Below are 18,332 nucleotides of genomic sequence, written 5' to 3' on the forward strand. Positions count from 1 at the left end.
CCTCTGTATGTCCAGAGCTGCATGGGGCAATGGAATTAGAAAGCACAGGGAATGACAATATAAACACCTCAACACTTGTACTGTAAGTCCTACAGTGTAGAACAAACTGAAGTTGAGTGTAAAAGCCATAGACAACCACGTTTTCAGCAACACATTGTTCCTCATTATGAATAATAATTGGCAAAAAGGGCCCACTTAGGGGAGTGTTTCCATTACTCTTTCACATCGGTTGTTAACCTGAAAGTAAGTGTCGCCTGTGTGGATTAAACTGATATGCACTCACAGCTCGACCTTGATGAGGCGACCTTTAATAACCTTTCAGTTCATCATCTCTGTCCTCTCAACTTTGACCAAAAGGGGCACAGTTTGTTCATGTCTCTCCAGCAGATGGCTAGTCAGCGATCAGCATCTAGGCCTACATCATTTCAAATGTAAGGTAGTCCTCTTCCATCAATCCGTTGTCACAGTCAGTTCACTGTCAGTCATACAACATTGGGGATATAATTATCGTGCGTAGTATTAATGATAAAGTTAGAGTGGCTGTGAGTCAGTCGTTTGGGAGGACAGAAAGTTCACAATCCCAATCAAATGGCCCAGGATATGTTAGCCGCATGTTCCTTGGCCTTCATCCGCAGCACGGCGATGCTGGATGAGCGTCTCTCGAACTCAGGCTTGGCCTCGAACGGGTGTCCGTTGGGTGAGGGTGTGAGGAGAGAGTCAGCCGTGAAAAAGTTGTTGATGGAGACGTGTCCAAACTGGTTCTGCTGGTTAGGGAAGCCCACATACCCGTGGTCGGCTGCGGAGCGGGGGGAGTGGGAGTAGGAGGTTACACAGGGAGGAGATCCACGGGGGAGCATGCAGGAGGACACCATTGAGCCACTGGGAGCAGGGCTGGGCCACAGGTTGTTGGGGATCTGGGAAGAGAAATTATAGGTCATTTATCTGGTTATTGATTGACCTTTCTATTCTATCAGGAAAGTTGAATGATCTTGATTATGAATTGCTCCTGACGTTTTGAATATTCATAATCCAATTGTGTGTATTATAAAGGTTTTCTATTTTCTTCTCATTAGTTCTATTAAGGAGACATTTTATTTGACAAAGTGTCATCTTTTTGGATTTATCAGTCATTACATTTTAGACAGCGATAAAATATGATATACCATTTCATCCAAATGTGTAACTTTAGAACAGGCTACTTCAGATGGCGCGGCAGTAACCTAGTGGTTAGAGTGTTGGGCCAGTAACTGAAAGGTTGCTGGATCGAATCCCCGTAGCTGACAAGGTAAAAATCTGTTGTTCTACCCCTGAACAAGGAAGTTAAACCTGTTAACTCTTCCCCGGTATGCCTTCATTGTGTATAAGAATTTGTTCTCAACTGACTTGCCTAGTAAAATAAATGAAAAATAGCCTACAGTATATAGCTTAGGCTACCAGACCAGATGTCAGAAATTGTATTCCTGATTCATTAGGAAAAATCACATCTTGAAGATTAGTATCTGCACCCATCCTTTCCCTTGCAACTACTGTAACATCCCTGCCAAATGTTGGTTTATAGACGCATCTAGAAACTTAATTGTGGTGGGGGTGAAGATTTTGCTATGGTTTGGTGGTCGTATGTAATGACGGTTTGTTTAGCGTTGCATGGGGATTTCATTTCATTTTCAACTGGTTACAATCAAAATTATTTCCATAAACATATGACATCAGAGAGCATATCAGATATGACCTCAATGATCTGTAAATATAGTCAAAGTTTTGGAACAAACGCAATATTTTTAAACAGAACCAGACTCTGCTTTTTCATAGAAATGTCCATGTCCAACCCACAAAAATGCAATTTATGTTCCCCCCTAAAGTATTTACAAGGAATAAATCATCAACTTTGAACTGAATTGAGTCATGGTCGTAAATCAAACAGTAAGATACATGGACATGCTTCAATCCCCCACTTAGCAACTGTACCATAGAATTAGAAATTAGAACACTAGAATGGGCATGAACCTTCTTATGATGGGATAAAGATCAGGGCCCTGTTGCATAAAATGTTACCCTTAAGGGTTTGACTGAAGGAATAATTTCCCCTTACCTAAGGGAATTGGGGCATGGTATAGAGCCTCACAAATACTTTAGGTAAGGGCATATTTGAGGGGTTTTATGGTAGTTTAAAGGCACATATGGCAGAAGGAGTATCTGGTTACCGTGGAGATGGCCTGATTCACTGACTAAACATCTACAGTAGTCAAAGAGATCACTTTTATTTTGTGAGATAGCAAAATGGAACTTCTACAATCAAAAAGGACAACCAAATTGATTCAGGAGATAATAAACCACGTTTCTTGACATAGTTTTTTCTCCAACTTGTTTATATGACTTTCTAATACATCAAGCTAACTAGCCAGCTAGCTTTGTAGCCATATATTGTCCACCTTGCATTGTTTAGCTATGTAGCTAGCTGCTTAATGTTTTCCTTTTGTAACCAGAGCACCACAAAATGGTGTTTACATTGATACCCATACTGGATGAAGCAGGTAAGGGACCTCATGGGCACCCTTAACTTTATTTAAGGGGGAAATGTACCTTAAAAATGTTTGTGCAACTGACGTTAAGGAAACTTTAAGGGAAAAGATAAGGGGAAAATATACTGAAGGTGTTTTATGCAACCAGGCCCAGTCAGGGAGTTGGTCAATCATGGTTTGCCAGTGCTGTGATAAGTGTTTAACTGTACTGTAGCTAGCTAGGCAGACAGTTTTAGAGGAATGATTCTATAAATTTTTCAAATTAACTGCCAATATGCCGACATTCCAATCAAATAATACACTCAATCCGCAGCCATACATTGGTTGAAATTGGGTTTCCCCCTTGACCGATATGACTTCATAACTTATTTTAAAGGGATGCGTTTTGCCAGTCCCTTGTGGCTTTACGTCTTATATTGGCTTTAAAGGAGCAATCTCTTATTCAAACAATAAGTAAGCCGTTACCCTGCCACTGATTTGGTAAATAACGAGATGGGCCTGGAGAAATGTAACCGCTCTCAAATTCATGGACTGAGCTATATGGATGCAAGTACTGCCTTTGACCATGTTTTTAGGATGTACAGTGTTTGTTTACAATTACATAATTTACAAACAAAGGTGTAAAACAAGCTTATATTTTCGGTTCTGATGAGGTAAGACAATTGAACTAAGCTCATGAGGCATTTATAAGTTATATTATTTAAGAATCAATGGGTATATATGTGTATATATATATATATATATATATATATATATATATATATATATATATATATATATATATATATATATATATATATATATATCACAATATGATATACCAAAAATGAATGTAGCAATCAGTGATTGCCCTTTTAAAAGTCCATATGCCTAAACTAGCCTCCACCCATTGACTGGATAAATAATTTTCAGAGAAATCTGAGATGCCATTAATTTCAATGGTTTGCCGAGATACATTCTAAATCAACTGTCAAAGTCTTATCTAAAATATGGTGCATAGCATACATCTTATTAACATAGGCCTATGTCAAGGATGCTCAATATATCAAGGTGCGGTGGCAAGCAAGAGCATTATCATTTGATTTAATATACTAAATGTGTAGGCTACTAACCTACCTAGGCTACACTTGAAAATACAAAAGAAAAGTTAGTGTGGCTAAATACGCATGATGGGCTCTAATTATTGTTAACAATTACCAAGTATTACACCAAAATCAAATTATTAATTCCATATGATAAAGTTCAATTAGTCTAGCAAAAAGTATTCAATAGTGGTAATTAAACCGTGTCTCTGGTAAAAGCGCAAACTTGCTTGTGAGTAGCTATCCGTCCTTGGCAACACTGATATGTCATATGTCGCTGCAAAATGACTTTTTGCCTGTTGAATCTGCCCATAACGTTCTCTTTTTCTCCACTTGGCTCTTCTGTTTTGAAACCACACCTAGAGGGAGAAATAGAGAAATATAATCAAACTTTTCCTAAACAGAACTGAGCATATGGGCCTATAGGCTTAGGCTATAGCCTAGGCTAATTTGGCAACGTGGTGTAGGCTACCCTTATTTTTCGGCATGATATTGTCTGTAGACAATATTTGGTGACACAGGCCTAATAATTACCTGAGCACTCAGATACAATCCATTTTAAATAACGTGCGTACATTTGTGATTCACAGTATATTATGTATTACTATTTTTTTTAATAGGAACTCAGTCCGCATTTAAATTTACTTTTGAAAGTTGTAATAGTAGAATGCAGGAGGTGCAATTTCCAAATTGGGTAGTGCATCACCAGTACATCTTGTCATGTTAGTCATTTTATACCTTGGAGAGCTTTTTATAACTTGTCAGAAATGTCCAGATCAACTATCCGATGTCAGTTAACGCTTTTATTTCGTTTTTTTAGCCTATAGTTATTGTTGTCATTTTTTAGTCTCTCAAATATCACATGAATACACATTAGACATTGCAAAATATATAAAATTGCAATTCAATTAACTTTAAAACGGAAACATTTTCTTTGCACCTCATGACAAAATGTTTAGAAATAAGCTTTAAATCTCCAACAACAAGAAGGGTGTGAACAGTTTGTGTCATGAACAGTGCTTGTGCCCACAGAAATAGACCTGGCGCGTGCGCAGGGGTGGGCGCAGGATGTTCCCCAATGCTGTGGAAAGGTTTTGGAACCCCTGGTCTAGAGATTAACTGAATGAAAGTGAGAGAGAAGTAGACCTACCTGCACTCTGGCTTCGGTTAGCTCCGTTCTCATCGCCAGCTGTTCTCTCACATAAACATCTGGGTAATGAGTTTTCTGAAACACCTTCTCCAACTCCTCCAGCTGTGCGCTCGTGAACGTCGTCCTGTGCCGCCTCTTCTTACTGCTCGATACGTTACTGTCACACTTGTCACTGATTTCGTACAAATCCGTTTTCTCCTGACCTGCCATTACCGGCGAGTCCCTCAGATTGCAACAGTTGACTATCGACCTACCGAGGTCCACGTGCAAGGTATCTTCTTCAGTTTTGGGGACACCATAATTCGCTACAGGAAAGAAATAGAAAAGTATTATTATTAATATGATACATCAATGTTTCTAGAATGTATCAGTATAAATAAATAAACTAAAACATAGTTTAAAATAGTGTTATTTTAGATAACAGGGCTATTCATAAATTCGGCCACTTTAAAAATGTTTTATTTTCCTTTTATAGGCCCAATAACACGTTAGCAGAATCTTTCAATCTTGCAACAATACTGGCATATATGCTGGCTACATTATAAGGTCATCTTTGCACAACAGGCAAGTGACAGGCCTATAAAGAATATTGACAACTCTATTTAATGTAAGAGATGTTGTATAAACCCATTTGTTCTCTAACCATAAGCAGTTAATGTAAACACATTTGCACGTTCGCATTTCAGTTTTGATGACGGTTGATATTATTAATGTTATTATTGACAAAGCCAGAAACACATATTTTCAAAACCACACTTTCTATGATATTCATAATCTTATGACATTTAAAATATGACCACAACTGCCCATTGCTCTTTCAAGGTATTCCTAATATAAAGATATATATAAAAAAAACTAAATTGCCTCAATCCAATAGCTTTCTGGCATTCAAACAGTTTTTTTGGACAGCACCAAGAATGACATAACACATTAAAAAAAATGACTTGTTTGAGATATGGCACATACTTTTCGTTTCACAGGCACAGTACTATTTGGATGCTAAAATAACATGCGTAAAATAACCTAATACATATTTGCTTCAATAACATTTGGGTAACGCTTTTAGCTTGCAGGTATAGCCTTTACAAATCTCATCAATAACACATCCAGCATACACATTTCTCCGGCAGTTGAAAAATATATTTGGTAACGCTTTACGCACGGACAGTGAAAAGGGGCCAGTAACTAACCGTTTTGTTCTCCACACGGTGAGGACCGCTCCATTCGCGTGTTGTGCTCGGTGGTCTGTAGCCCGAAAGCCTGCACACACTTGGGCGAGGTTTTGCTGTAGTACTGTACACTGTCCAAACTCTCCATAACTTGGTCCAACCCGCTGCCAGAGCCCACGTAATAGTCGCTGCTCTTAATCGCTGGACACTTCAATGCGAATTTATCGTTCACGTATTCCATCATCATCTTCTTCTTCCTCAGATCCCGTCGCTCAAATTAATCTTGTCAACTGACCAAATAGAATTTATGTTGACGTTCGACAAAATGGAGCATCTATATAGGTTACCCTGGTAAGACAATAATTCGCCAAAGCCGTTAGTTTGTCTAGTCTTAAAGGCACTAGCTATGGTCCCTTTATAAAGGGAGGGAGAGGGAGTTCATTGAAGAAGCCTCCCTACATTTGAATATGGAGCAGTTAATTATAACTCCTCCCACAATCCAAACCAGACACACATTAAGGGATTCTCGACCCTAGAAAGGATCTAAAATCAAACAATGACATTGAATGTAATTTACAACACGTTTAGATACCCCAAATAAAGAGAGGTAACCTAATGATTTATCTAGCCTACTGCAAATTGAGACTGCAAATACAATTTGTAAGAGCGCATGGCTAATTTAAATGGAAGATTGTCTTCTACACTCACTTGGCAATTCAAGTTTCTGGTTGAAATCGGCCTATTGCTGTAATAATCGGAAGAACTACTTTCATGGCAATATATTTAGGAAAATATAAATCCACAGTATAACGACTTATGGAGATATTTAAAACATCTACAACTTTTTGGACTTCAAAACGATGCTTTTAAATGCAATACGTTCTCTAAAATGATGAATTCTAGGCCAATACAAAGTGTTGGTGGCTGTGTGCAAAATTGTGCTAATTCCTTTGCTCTACAGTAGCATATATACTAATAACCATCATCATCTGCATTATTATTATTATTATTGTTGTTGTTATTAATAATAATAATAATTATAAACGTTTCCCTCGTTTGGCATTTTCGTTGTTACGTTTCAGCACATTTGTTGCATTAACACAGCAAAAAAATATTCTGATTAGGCTATGCAAGGTTTTTTAAAATTCAGTAGCATGTATTGTTTGGTTTAGGTTTAATATGGGCCTATTGCCCATATTGCAATACAGATATGTTCTAAATCTATAACACCTGAAGCATGCATGGATTAGTACACTGTCAGCGCGAGCCATTGTAGTTGAACGTCTTATTATCAAATTGAATCTATAATGTGCCAGTTTTTAACAGAGGATCAAAGAAAGTTCATAATGCAGGAATCATTATGGAATGATACGTATTATAAGGCGATCGGGTGCTTAAAATTCGCAATGCATTTAGACAAATGCATCATATGGGTTTTGCATTTTAGTTTTACCAAAAATAGGCTATTTAGTAATAGCTCAAGTTTGGGTGTGCCTCAATGGTGCTTGCCTTCCAGTATTTCCTAGCTAATAGTTCTGCATGTTTGTGAAGTGGGAATTTTATCACAACAGGACACTTTGGAAAACGTATTTTTAACTTTTGGGAAACGAATAAAGACGTATACAGTGATGACATGGACATGTCAATGGAATCTGTGTGTCATGTTTATATCTCTCAATGTTCCGCAATGTTAATCGGATTTAGTGAGAGTCCCTGGAACTTCCAATAGGAGCAATATACAGTACTCACTGCAACTCACACTAAACCATGTGGCCGGCATATTCTTGTACAAGCAATAAATGCAATGCCCCGTCCAATTTAGCAGACCAAACTACATAACGAAAGACATGATGTCAGAATGGCCAGATATTATACATTTACCTATTAAACAGTTAATACTGCATTCGTGGTATGGTTTTGAGAACATCCACACGAGTGAATTTATATGGCAGGGAGAAACAATTATGTATTAGCCCTCACCACTGCATTATCATGTTGTGCGTAATTGCGTAAACGTGTGTGTTTCCTTTTCACTATATATTCTTTCACAAAGCCTAGCAATTTCGGGTGATATGAGTTCAATGCAAAAATCGAGAAAGGCGTAAAATGAGGCTATTCATAACCTTTAAATGAATTAAAGATACATTGAAGATAAATGTAATAGGGCTACATTGAAGAGGAAAAGTCTACAATAAACAGTAAATATGACCAACGTACTTTAAATAAGAGGATAACAAGAGTACATTGCCACGAACCGAACTCTCTTCCACCCTCCTCCTTCCATACGGTGGGCCAATACCAACTGCCATGCAGACAATACTTAGCTGTGGTTTGCTATCGGGTCAATGATAATACCTTGGGTTGGACCGTGACACTCGAGGGAAAAAAAATATGAGTGCAGGGGGGATGTCTTATTGGGCTGCTAATGTGACCTCGCCATGCCGCCTCATGTTGAGGAGAAAATTCCAAAAGGTTGCGGCAGTTTGGCCTGTTGGTGGGCGGTGGACTGAGGACTCCTACCAATTGCGGCGGGTTTGCCATAAAGTAGGGTTTGAAATGGTGTCTAATAATTATATGTTTTTAAGTGAATTTAAAAAAGTTGGTATTTAAAAAAAAATATGTCTGCTTTTTGAGACTGTTGCTTAGAAGAAAACGACTTTCAAGCGCAATAATTTATAAATTATTTAAGAAAATAATCTGAATATCATTATGGTAGAAATTAAGAACCGAAGCGAGTAAAAAGTTATTTTTCAGACCAACGAGCGATCACTAAAGCAGCCTTGTTTAGCCTAGGTCTAAATAACACATATACTTGGAAGTAGCGCGTTATCTAAGGCTCGAGCTAGGCAAAGCCACAGTGTCAGCTCTGATTTAGTTTACGTTTTTATCAGTCACGTTCAATTCTTAGAAATATTGAATGCTACTCTCAAAGCAAACAAAGTTTATTTTTGCAGTTATTAATTTTTGTTGCAGCCTGCCTATGATTCGCCATATAAACCTCCCTCCAAATGGTTACAAAATGTTAGAGCAACTGATTTATGCTCATTGTTTGTTTACTTTTCGTTTGTTTGTCTTTTGTTTTGCATGCTCACTGATAGGCATGCCTCCAAAACCCAGGCACCGAGTCAGTGTAAAATGTCATCTGGGACGGATTCTATGGTTACTAGTCTATTTAAAATGATAATAAACCACTAGTAGAGCTGGCCAAGATGAACCCATTTTTAAGTCAGATGGCTATACTACTAACCGTGAGTGGGAAAACAATAAGCAAAATTGAAATCTATAAATTCCTAGTGCTCAAAAACTGAAATAATGGACAAACATAGTAAGAGACTAACCTACATTTGTGATTATATTTATGAAGTTGACCATTCATGCTACAATTCAAGTTGACCACTCAACTCAAGGTTAGACTCAAGCATGATATATCACAACCCTGATCAGGCAGAGTCCAGTATGGCTGCATTTAGACAGGCAGCCCAATTCTGATATCTTCCCCACTAGTTGGTCTGTCTAAACACAGCCCTTTTTGGCTTCTACAGTATGTACTCTGTCTAGACAGACTAAAGAACTAACAACACTTTGACACAGGGCTCCTCTTCAGACCTCCTCCTGTATTCTATTACACTGTTTGGGTCACCTCACCACAGACAGATTAACATTGTGATTTCTTCTCTCTCTCTCACTGCCAAACCCTCTAATATTCCTGTCTACATGACTAATATATAGAAAGCACACTTATTTCACCACAAACGTGAGTTCAGAGTGATTATGTATAGCCTAATGTAATCTATTAGGCAAACAAACGGATACAGTCTTGAATACATTGTGTGAATTACAGGGGTTAAGTTGGGGAGTGAATTCTTCTACTGCCTTATAATGAAAGACAGTGTACAGTCAGATTTTTAAATCCTGTTAACGATAATAAATGGAAGAGAAACCAATTGGTAGAGACACACCCAATCCCAAATCCTAACACATATGGTACTGAATTTAAGTGTGTACATGAGTGGAGGTTCCTCAGAGGAGGAAGAGGAGGACCATGGGGAGGGGTGGGGGGGTGGGGGTGAGACATTAAAACAAGTTATTTTTAGATTAAACTATACTAAATATATTCACATAAAACACACTGTATGGCAATGGTTTACAGTAGCCTTAGCAACACTCTGTAGGGTAGCACCATGGTGTAGCCGGAGGACAACTTATTTCTGTCCTTCTCTGGATACATTGACTTTAATACAAAACCTAAGAGTCTCATGGTTCTTACACTCTTCCATGGATTTACACAGTAATTATGACAACTTCCAAAGGATGTCCTTCTACCTATTAGACCTGACATTTTGTCCACCAAATCAAAGGATCAGAGAATTAATCTAGTACTGAAAGCATAAGCTACAGCTAGCTAGCACTGCATTGCAAAGCATGTGGCGAGTAGTTGACTAAAAGAGAGAGAAATACAATAGTTGAACAGTTTTGAACAAATACTTGTCTTCAAAAATGAAGTAGAAGCAAGAGAGAGCGGGAGAGATATCGAGAACTAGCTATATATAGTACTAGTTCTATTAGCTATGTTGACCATGATGTTAGACAATATGGGGACAACAATGTATGCTGTGTGTAGCGGTTAAAGGTTATGATATGACGGTTTGGCTTGGAAAGTTTTTTTTTGCCTGGTCACATACATCTGATGTGTTGTTCACTGAAGTCCACAAGCGAATGGAAAATGTGAGAGAGGAGGATAGTGCATAAATGTGAGAAGGAATTACAGCAAGCAAAGTGATAATGCTATTTGCATGTGGCTGCTCTGAAAGTGAACTGTGTTTGTGTGTGATTAGGGCTGTATTCATTCCACCGATTCTGTTGAAAGAAATTCTTAAATGGAAGCAAATGGAACAAAACAGGGATAAACATACCTTAATTTGTCCAATAGAAACTGTTGGACAAATGATTACTCCCTAGATCAGCTAGATGCATGCAAGAGTGTGTAAGGTGGTACTGAATGTGTCACCTTGATTACAAAAAAATAAATATCTCGACCTGTGCACCTGCGTTGTAAAGTTTAATTTTCTAGGTTGTAGCAAACTCATGATGGGTACAGGGAGAATTAGAGTATCATGTAGTAGCCTAAACCTAATGATGTTACATTGAGCTGGGTGAACGAAAAATGAATGACAGTCATCCAATAAGCTGTAATAGAAATAAGGTCATGCTCATCATTTAAAAAAAAAAATCATCTTCTCTTATCTTGAACGGCACGAACCGCCACTGGTTGACATACTGAGCATTATCCAAAGTTCTTCAAATGAGTGGGCCTGCAAATATGTAACCTGCATGGGATGATGTTGTAAAATCCTAATTCAAGACAAACAATAATAAACATATGGGAGATTAAGCAAGGCGATACTATATGGTGGACAGGGTAAACTATAGAATCCTCACCAATCCCAAGTATTGGCTGATAACACTGACCGTGCTATGGGCCAGAAGAGAAAATCATCTCAATGTAAAAGCTCCAGGCTCCTCCCGAAGGGGGACAGGAGTTCAATCTTCCCCTGAAGGAGAACCGTGCGCTTGGGTTACAAATCCTAACAGTCGTAATGGGCTGGGCAGGACCACTGGCACTAGTCATGTCTGTAGACAAAACTCCAGATCTGCTCAATACAGTCAACACCACCAGAGAGCAGAGAGCGAAATATGAAAGTGAAAGGGAGGAGAAAATACACTAAATAGAGGGACATGCATTTCTTGCCAGAGAGCCAATCACCTCTTCTCTCCAGGTCCATCTATTTGTTTTCACATTCATTAATGTATCATTTCTAGCCAACACACCAGCGAGAAACCTTCAACCCTGAAGATAGCCACTCCGGTAGGGCAGTGCCTGTAGGAGGGATTCTGGAATCCAAATACACTGAACAATAACTATTGTAATCTGCAACTGGTAATAAAGAAAACAACATTCTAATTCTAACATCAATGTTTGCGCTCTACTCAAAGCTGTGTCTGTTTCTGACATGGTGTGTGGCAACATCTCTGAAACATGAGTCTGCAATGTAGCTTCATATTTAGTCCAATCTGCAGACTACTGTGTATGTACTATATATATTATATCAAATAAACAAACTTGATTTGAATCATTATTTTAGAATATCACATTTATTTACTATACCACAGCAAAGACCAGTCATGATAGTTTGTCAGAAAAAACAACAACATAATACACACACACACACACACACACACACACACACACACACACACACACACACACACACACACACACACACACACACACACACACACACACACACACACACACACACACACACACACACACACACACACACATCCTAACAATTGGAACAGAGGAGTTCTGTTTCTTAATTCTGACCATCATCTGCATATTAACCGTGTCATTTGCTGAACGTTTTGGGACTTTGCTCCATGTGTTCCGGTGTAGGCTGTGGTCGCATTAAGGCAGTGATATCCGAGCACAATGACCAGAATGAAAACGCCTGCAGATATTTGGGCTCATTTTTCTCCCATTGCTTTTAATGAATTTTCAGAAGACCCACGGATCCCAAGCTGAGAGTGGAAAGGAAGCTATAAGGAATTTTTGCATAGTAGACAAATAACATCTAAACTTTTTGGGGGAGGAAAGTTAAACAGTTCACGTCACAATGAAATGTCAACACATGCATATACTGTAAGTGACTCTTACAGTTACTGCAAACATAATTATTTTTGTCTTGGTGAATGCAGCTTAAACACATTTCTTGTTATGATTAACAAATGTGTTGTTACTAGTGCATTTTGTCCCTTTTCTTGCCCCCTCCCCAGCCACCACTCATCTGGAAGGGGTTGTCCTGGAAACACATAAGCTCCTTTTTAGACGGGGCAGAGGTCACTATTTGGGGAGAAGGTGCTTTATTTTCTGCAGAAAAGGGAAAGAAAAATACAATTCTAACAGAACTACATAATATATTGGCATATCACATATCAATATTTCTCAGGATAAAGTATTTTTGCCTTGATGCTCCTTGACTGAAGAGAAATATATTGAAATATATCACATTCACTACGTGGACAAATGTATGTGGACACCTGCTCGTTGAACATCTCACTCCAAAATCATGGGCATCAATATGGAGTTGGTCCCCCCTTTGCTGCTTTACAGCCTCCACTTTTCTGGGAAGGCTTGCCCCTAGAGTTTGGAACATTGCTGCAGAGACTTGCTTCCATTCAGCCACAAGAGCATTTGTGAGGTCGGGTACTGATGTTGGGTGATTAGGCCTGGCTCGCAGTCAGCGTTCCAATTCGTCACAAAGGTGTTTGATGGGGTTGAGATCAGAGCTCTGTGCAGGCCAGTCAAGTTCTTCCACAACGATCTTGACAAACCGTTTTTATATGGACCTCACTTTGTGCACAGGGGCATTGTCATGTTGATACAGAAAATAGCTTTTCCCAAACTGTTGCCACAAAGTTGTAATCACAGAATCGTATAGAATGTCATTGTATGCTGTAGCGTTAAGTTGTCCCTTCACTGGAACTAAGGGGCCCTGCCCGAACCATGAAGAACCACATTGTCCTGGCATCCGCCAAACCCAGATTCTTAATTCAGACTGCCAGATGGTGAAGTGTAATTCATCACTCCAGAGAATGTGTTTCCACTACTCCAGAGTCCAATGGCGGCGAGCTTTACACCCCTCCAGCCGAAGCTTGGCGTTGTGCTTGGTGATCTTAAGCTTGTGTGTGGCTGCTCGGCCATGGAAACCCATCTCATGAAGCTCCCGACGAACCATTTTTGTGCTAATATTGCTTCCAGGGGCAGTTTGGAACTCGGTAGTGAGTTTCGCAACCGAGAAAATATGATTTTTACGAGCTACATGCTTCAGCAATCAGTGGTCCAATTCTGTGAGCTTGTGTGGCCTACCACTTCATGGCTGAGCCAATATTGCTCCTAGACGTTTCCACTTCACAATAACAACATTTACAGTTGACCGGGGCAGCTCTAGGAGGGCTGAAATTTGACAAACTGACTTGTTGGAAAGGTTGCATCCTATGACGGTGCCACAATGTTAGTCACTGAGCTCGTCCGTAAGGCCATTCTACTGCCAATGTTTGGAGATTGCAAGGCTGTGTGCTCAATTTTATACACCTGTCAGCAACGGGTGTGGCTGAAATAGCCGAATCTACTAATTTGAAAGGGTGTCCACATACTTTTGTGTATATATACATTTATACAGTACTATAAGACATGAAGGTCTGTCAATCCGGAAAATGTCAAGAACTTTGCAAAAACCACGTTGCAAAAACCATTAAGCTTTATAATGAAACTGGCTCTCATGAGGACCGCCACAGGAAAGGAAGACCCAGAGTTACCTCTACTACAGAGGATAAGTTCATTAGAGTAACCAGCCTCAGAAATTGCAGCCTAAATAAATGCTTCACGGGGTTAAAGTAACAGACACATCTCAACATCAACTGTTCAGAGGAGACTGAGTGAATTAGGCCTGCAAAGAAACCACTACTAAAGGACATTAAGAAGAAGAAGAGACTTGCTTGGGCAACGAAACATGAGCGATTGACATTTGACTGGTGGAAAATGTGTCATTTGGTCTGATGAGTTCAAATTAGAGATTTTTGGTTCCAACCGCCGTGTCTTCGTGAGACGCAGAGTAGGTGATCAGATGATCTCCGCATGTGTGGTTCCTACTATGAAGCATGGAGAAGGAGGTGTGATTGTGTGGGGGGGCTTTGCTGGTGACACGGTCTATGATTTATTTAGAATTCAAGGCACACCTAACCAGCATGGCACCACAGCATTCTGTATTCTGCAGCGTTCGTTCTGGTTTGCTCTTAGTGGGACTATAATTTGTTTTTCAACAGGACAGTGACCTAACACATCTCCAGGCTGTGTAAGGGCTATTTGACCAAGGAGGAGAGTGATGGAGTGCTGCCTCAGATGACCTGGCCTCCACAATCACCCAACCTCAACCCAATTGAGATGGTTTGATATGAGTTGGATCGCAGAGTGAAGGAAAAGCAGTTAACAAGTGTTCAGCATATGTGGGAACTCCTTCAAGACTGTTGGAAAAGCATTCCAGGTGAAGCTGGTTGAGAGAATGCCAGGATGTGCAAAGCTGCCATCAAGGCAAAGGGTGGCTACTTTGAAGAATCTCAAATATAAAATATATTTTGATTTGTTTAACATGTTTTTGGTTACTACTAGTTTATATGTCTTCACTATTATTCTACAATGTATAAAATAGTACAAATAAAGAAAAAACATTGAATGAGTAGTAGGTGTCCAAACTTTTGACTGGTACTGAATAAACAGTGCCTTCGGAAAGTATTCAGAACCCTTGACTTTTTCCACATTTTGTTACAGTGCCTTGCGAAAGTATTCGGCCCCCTTGAACTTTGCGACCTTTTGCCACATTTCAGGCTTCAAACATAAAGATATAAAACTGTATTTTTTTGTGAAGAATCAACAACAAGTGGGACACAATCATGAAGTGGAACTACATTTATTGGATATTTCAAACTTTTTTAACAAATCAAAAACTGAAAAATTGGGCGTGCAAAATTATTCAGCCCCCTTAAGTTAATACTTTGTAGCGCCACCTTTTGCTGCGATTACAGCTGTAAGTCGCTTGGGGTATGTCTCTATCAGTTGTGCACATCGAGTGACTGAAATTTTTTCCCATTCCTCCTTGCAAAACAGCTCGAGCTCAGTGAGGTTGGATGGAGAGCATTTGTGAACAGCAGTTTTCAGTTCATTCCACAGATTCTCGATTGGATTCAGGTCTGGACTTTGACTTGGCCATTCTAACACCTGGATATGTTTGTTTTTGAACCATTCCATTGTAGATTTTGCTTTATGTTTTGGATCATTGTCTTGTTGGAAGACAAATCTCCGTCCCAGTCTCAGGTCTTTTGCAGACTCCATCAGGTTTTCTTCCAGAATGGTCCTGTATTTGGCTCCATCCATCTTCCCATCAATTTTAACCATCTTCCCTGTCCCTGCTAAAGAAAAGCAGGCCCAAACCATGATGCTGCCACCACCATGTTTGACAGTGGGTATGGTGTGTTCAGGGTGATGAGCTGTGTTGCTTTTACGCCAAACATAACGTTTTGCATTGTTGCCAAAAAGTTCAATTTTGGTTTCATCTGACCAGAGCACCTTCTTCCACATGTTTGGTGTGTCTCCCAGGTGGCTTGTGGCAAACTTTAAACGACACTTTTTATGGATATCTTTAAGAAATGGCTTTCTTCTTGCCACTCTTCCATAAAGGCCAGATTTGTGCAATATACGACTGATTGTTGTCCTATGGACAGAGTCTCCCACCTCAGCTGTAGATCTCTGCAGTTCATCCAGAGTGATCATGGGCCTCTTGGCTGCATCTTTGATCAGTCTTCTCCTTGTATGAGCTGAAAGTTTAGAGGGACGGCCAGGTCTTGGTAGATTTGCAGTGGTCTGATACTCCTTCCATTTAAATATTATCGCTTGCACAGTGCTCCTTGGGATGTTTAAAGCTTGGGAAATCTTTTTGTATCCAAATCCGGCTTTTAACTTCTTCACAACAGTATCTCGGACCTGCCTGGTGTGTTCCTTGTTCTTCATGATGCTCTCTGTGCTTTTAACAGACCTCTGAGACTATCACAGTGCAGGTGCATTTATACGGAGACTTGATTACACACAGGTGGATTGTATTTATCATCATTAGTCATTTAGGTCAACATTGGATCATTCAGAGATCCTCACTGAACTTCTGGAGAGAGTTTGCTGCACTGAAAGTAAAGGGGCTAAATAATTTTGCACGCCCAATTTTTCAGTTTTTGATTTGTTAAAAAAGTTTGAAATATCCAATAAATGTCGTTCCACTTCATGATTGTACATTGTACAGTTTTATATCTTTATGTTTGAAGCCTGAAATGTGGCAAAATGTCGCAAAGTTCAAGGGGGCCGAATACTTTCGCAAGGCACTGTATGTTACAGTCTTATTCTAAAATGGATTAAAACATTTACAAATCCTCAGTAATCTACACACAATAACCCATAATGACTTTAATGGTTTTTCGAAATGTTTTCAAATTTAGTTAAAATCTAAAAACAGATACCTTTTATACATAAGTATTCAGACCCTTTGCTATGCGACTCAAAATTGAGCTCAGTTGCATCATGTTTCCATTGATCATCCTTGATGTTTCTACAACTTGATTGGAGTCCACCTGTGGTTAATTAAATTGTTTGAACATGATTTGAAAAGCACACACCTGTATATGTAAGGCAGTGCATGTCAGAGCAAAAACCAAGCCATGAGGTCGAACGAATTGGCGGTAGAGCTCCGAGAGCTCGATTGTGTCAAGGCACAGATCTGGGGAAGCATAACAAAAAATGTCTGCAGCATTGAAGGTCCCCAAGAACACAGTGGCCTCCATCATTCTGAGCAATCGAATGAGAAGGGTATTTTTCAGGGAGGTGACCAAGAACCCGAAGGTCACGATGACAGAGCTCTAGAGTTCCTCTGTGGAGATGGGAGAACCTACCGAAGGACAACCATATTTGCAGCACTCCACCAATCAGACATTTATGGTAGAGTTTCCAGATGGAAGCCTCTGCTCAGTAAAAGGCACATGACAGCCCGCTTGGAGTTTGCCAAGAGGCACCTAAAGACTCCCAGACCATGAAAAACAAGATACTCTGGTCTGATGAAACCAAGATTGAACTCTTTGGCCTGAATGCCAAGTGTCACTTCTGGAGTAAACCTGAGACCATCCATGCTGTGAAGCATGTGGCAGCATCATGCAGTGGGGATGTTTTTCTGCTGCAGGGACTGGGAGACTAGTCAGGATCGAGGGAAAGATGAACGGAGCGTAGTACAGAGAGATCCTTGATGAAAACCTGCTCCAGAGTGCTCAGGACCTCAGACTTGGGTGAAGGTTCACCTTCCAACAGGACAACGACCCAACACACAGGCAAGACAACACAGGAGTGGCTTTGTGACTAGTCTCTGAATGTCCTTGTGTTGCTCAGCCAAAGCCCGGACTTGAACCCGATCGAAATTCTCTGGGAGACCTGAAAATAGCTGTGAAACAACGCTCCCCATCCAACCTGACAGAGCTTGAGAGGATCTGCAGAGAAGAATGGGAGAAACTCCTCAAATGCAGATGTGCCAAGCTTGTAGCGTCATACCCAAGAAGACTCAAGGCTGTAATCGCTGCCAAAGGTGCTTCAACAAAGTACTGAGTAAAGGCTCTGAATACTTATGTAAATGTGATATTTCATTTTTAATTTTAATACATTTGCATAACTTTCTACAATCCTGTTTTTGCTTTGTCATTATGGGGTATCGTGTGTAGATAAAGGGGGGAAAACAATGAGGGGAAAAAACAATTTAATAAATTTTAG

The 18,332-nt window shown here is 39.7% G+C and overlaps 1 protein-coding gene across 1 annotated transcript; it reads right to left on the minus strand.

The window, feature by feature from the left end:
* Positions 1 to 584: 584 nt before the first annotated feature.
* On the minus strand, positions 585 to 6,224 carry LOC139416482 (ALX homeobox protein 1-like). The gene is made up of 4 exons (XM_071165122.1): positions 5,942 to 6,224; positions 4,752 to 5,056; positions 3,832 to 3,960; positions 585 to 914 (listed from the first exon to the last, which is right to left on the minus strand). The coding sequence occupies exons 1-4, from the start codon at positions 6,165 to 6,167 to the stop codon at positions 585 to 587; spliced, it is 990 nt and encodes a 329-aa protein (XP_071021223.1). The 5' UTR covers positions 6,168 to 6,224.
* Between the last annotated feature and the right edge of the window lie 12,108 nt (positions 6,225 to 18,332).

Source organism: Oncorhynchus clarkii, chromosome 1 (assembly GCF_045791955.1).
Source record: "Oncorhynchus clarkii lewisi isolate Uvic-CL-2024 chromosome 1, UVic_Ocla_1.0, whole genome shotgun sequence".
NCBI lineage: Eukaryota > Metazoa > Chordata > Actinopteri > Salmoniformes > Salmonidae > Oncorhynchus > Oncorhynchus clarkii.